The 2604-nt window shown below is 51.1% G+C and overlaps 1 protein-coding gene across 1 annotated transcript in view; it reads left to right on the top strand.

Annotated features, from left to right (window-relative positions):
• The window catches only part of LOC101853867 (5'-AMP-activated protein kinase subunit gamma-2), a gene marked incomplete in the record, with an annotated part of 273733 nt that overhangs the window by 178238 nt on the left and 92891 nt on the right, over positions 1–2604 (top strand). The window contains 1 exon segment of the mRNA XM_035970895.1: positions 741–1280. Within this exon segment, the coding sequence (XP_035826788.1) occupies positions 741–1280 (540 nt within the window).

Genomic DNA, 2604 nt, shown 5'->3' with positions numbered 1-2604 from the left:
CCCCCCTCCCAAGATCACTATTTTCACCCCCACACTTTCCAGAACGGTTCTACGTATACTGATCGGTGAAAGTCACCCGAGTGGTGATCCTTAAACAAATAAAGAGGTATTATGTCCCCTGACTACTGGCGAGGAATTAGTGAGAGGGACAACAGGGGGGTTGGGAAATAACGGTGTGTTGTGATCGGGGGATCAAAAAGGACAGGGGGGGGGGGTGTTATTCTCAAGTGGTCTGCGCTGTCTCTCTGTGGCCCCCATAAAACAAGTGGTTGGGAACCCTACTAGTGTGGTCAGCCCCTTCTACTTCTTTTTCTCTTGTTTTCATGTAAGTCTGTTGGTGGTTGGCGGGTGTTCCGGCATGGTTTGCTTCGCCTTTCGTTTCAAACAATGATCGTCCTTATCTCTCCTTCTTTTTTATGTTTATTACTCTCTTATAACATATGTAATCTCGGCACGCATAGACGCACATATGCACACACAGGGATACACGAACACACAGACATACATATGTGTGTGTGTGTGTGTGTGTGTGTGTGTGTGTGTGTGTGTGTGTGTGTGTGTGTGTGAGAGAGAGAGAGAGAGAGAGAGAGATAGAGAAAGAGAGAGAGAGACCTTTGAAGGGAATGTGTTTAATCCGATTTTTAGCAAACGTATTTTTATGTTCTGAGTAGTGAGTTTAAAACCAGTAGCTTTTTAGAAACATTTTCGTAACGTTTTTCCCTCCTTTCTCCTCCCCGCAGGATCTCAGTGCCTTCGCCATGCCGCTGATCGACTCTGAGGGCGGTGAGACCATGGCTGACGGCAGCGAACATGTGGGCCGACCCCGGTCTTCCTCTGGCTCCAGCGCCCTCAAGGGCCTGCTGGGCGGGAAATCCAAGGCCCGGAACAAGTCCTCCGAGCGAGAGGACAAAGACAAAAAAGACAAGGACAAAGACAAGAAGAAGGGTTTCTTCGAGTCGTTCCGCCCGCGCTCGAAATCCGACGTGTCCGGCCTGAAGCGACCCGGGAAGAAACCCGCCATCCAGATGGATCATTCGGTGGACGAGAGTGCCCTTCAGGCCAACCACAGGTCCTATGCCGGCGGCTCGCAGGAGGTGCTCACGCCCATGGGCCAGATCCTGGAGGGCCAGATGCTGAACGTGCCCGGGGAGGACCGCCAGCGCCATAAGTCTGGCCCCCAGGGTCTCAAGGACGCCAGCGCGGGTCTGCTGAGCAAGTTCCGGGCCAGGTCCAACTCGGACTCCAAGCCCAAGTCTCCGAGAAGGCCGCTCACCTCACAGGTCTGTCTGTCCCACCCTCTGTCCGCCTGTCTGTCCTACCCTCTACCCTCTGTCTGTCTGTCCTACCCTTTGTCTGTCTGTCTGTCCTACCCTTTGTCTGTCTGTCTGTCCTACCCTTTGTCTGTCTGTCTGTCTGTCCTACCCTTTACCCTCTACCCTCTGTCTGTCTGTCTGTCCCACCCTTTGTCTGTCTGTCTGTTTCCCCACCCTCTGTCTGTCTGTCCCACCCTCTGTCTGTCTGTCAATCCCACCCTCTGTCTGTCTGTCAGTCCCACCCTCTGTCTATCTGTGTGTCCTACCCTCTGTCTGTCTGTCTGTCTGTCCCACCCTCTGTCTGTCTGTCTGTCCCACTGTCTGTCTGTCTGTCCCACCCTCTGTCTGTCTGTCTGTCCCACCATCTGTCTCTCCGTCTGCCCCACCCTCTATCTGTCTGTCCAAGTGAGTGGTTGGAGGGCGCCACTGGTAGGTACAACTTCTTTACTTTCCCCTGTTGTTTCTGTCTGTCTTACTTTTTCCCCAGCACTAAATGACCATTATTGTGTCGATGTGCTTCCCTTTACTCAAACAAACAAATCTTTCAGTCCACCAAATGTCTTTCTATTGTCTGTCTGTCTGTCTGTCTGTGTGTCTGTCTGCCTCCCTACCCCCCTCCCCACCTCATACACATTGTTTGTCCATCCAGTGTCCGTCTCCCGCACACATACCCGAATACTATGTCTGTCTGTCCACCTGTTGTCTATATGTTCGTCTATCCACTTACCCCCCAGTGCGGTGCCACTGACTGAAGTGTCTTTAGACCGTTCCCAAAGGGGGGACATTTCTCGTTTTAGTGCTCAGTAGAATTGTAAATGTCATGCTCATAACTGTGCCTGAACTACAACAGGGAACTGCTGCTTTTTTCCCCCTAATCTTTACTATAGTAATTTTCCTCTATTTCTTTTGTATGTTTGACACATTCGTGTGACCCGCTATTACCGGGATGCCTTGAAAGTCGAAGCAGACTTTGTGCTGTTTAAGCTAGAGAGGTAAGCAGAGTAAGTCTGATTCCCTGTAAAGACTTACCTGTTGACATCCACCCCTTGGCGCTCATATGACCTTATACAGTTACGAGTGCCGTAAAACCTCCACTGTTGTTTTTTATGTCTGTCTGTCCACCTGGGGTCGTTCCTCCCGATTTCGGTCTGTCAACCCAACATGCATATCTAATATCTATCGGTTCACCCGATACCCGTCCGTCTGTCGACCCGATACCTGCCTGTTTGTTCACCCGATAGGTCTGTGTTCCCTTCATGAGCAATCTGATCCATTTCTCGTTCATACCCCC

This window comes from Aplysia californica, unplaced genomic scaffold (genome assembly GCF_000002075.1).
Source record: "Aplysia californica isolate F4 #8 unplaced genomic scaffold, AplCal3.0 scaffold00335, whole genome shotgun sequence".
NCBI lineage: Eukaryota > Metazoa > Mollusca > Gastropoda > Aplysiida > Aplysiidae > Aplysia > Aplysia californica.
Note: the sequence above shows the minus strand (reverse complement) of the source record. Positions and strands in the feature narration are given on the sequence as shown.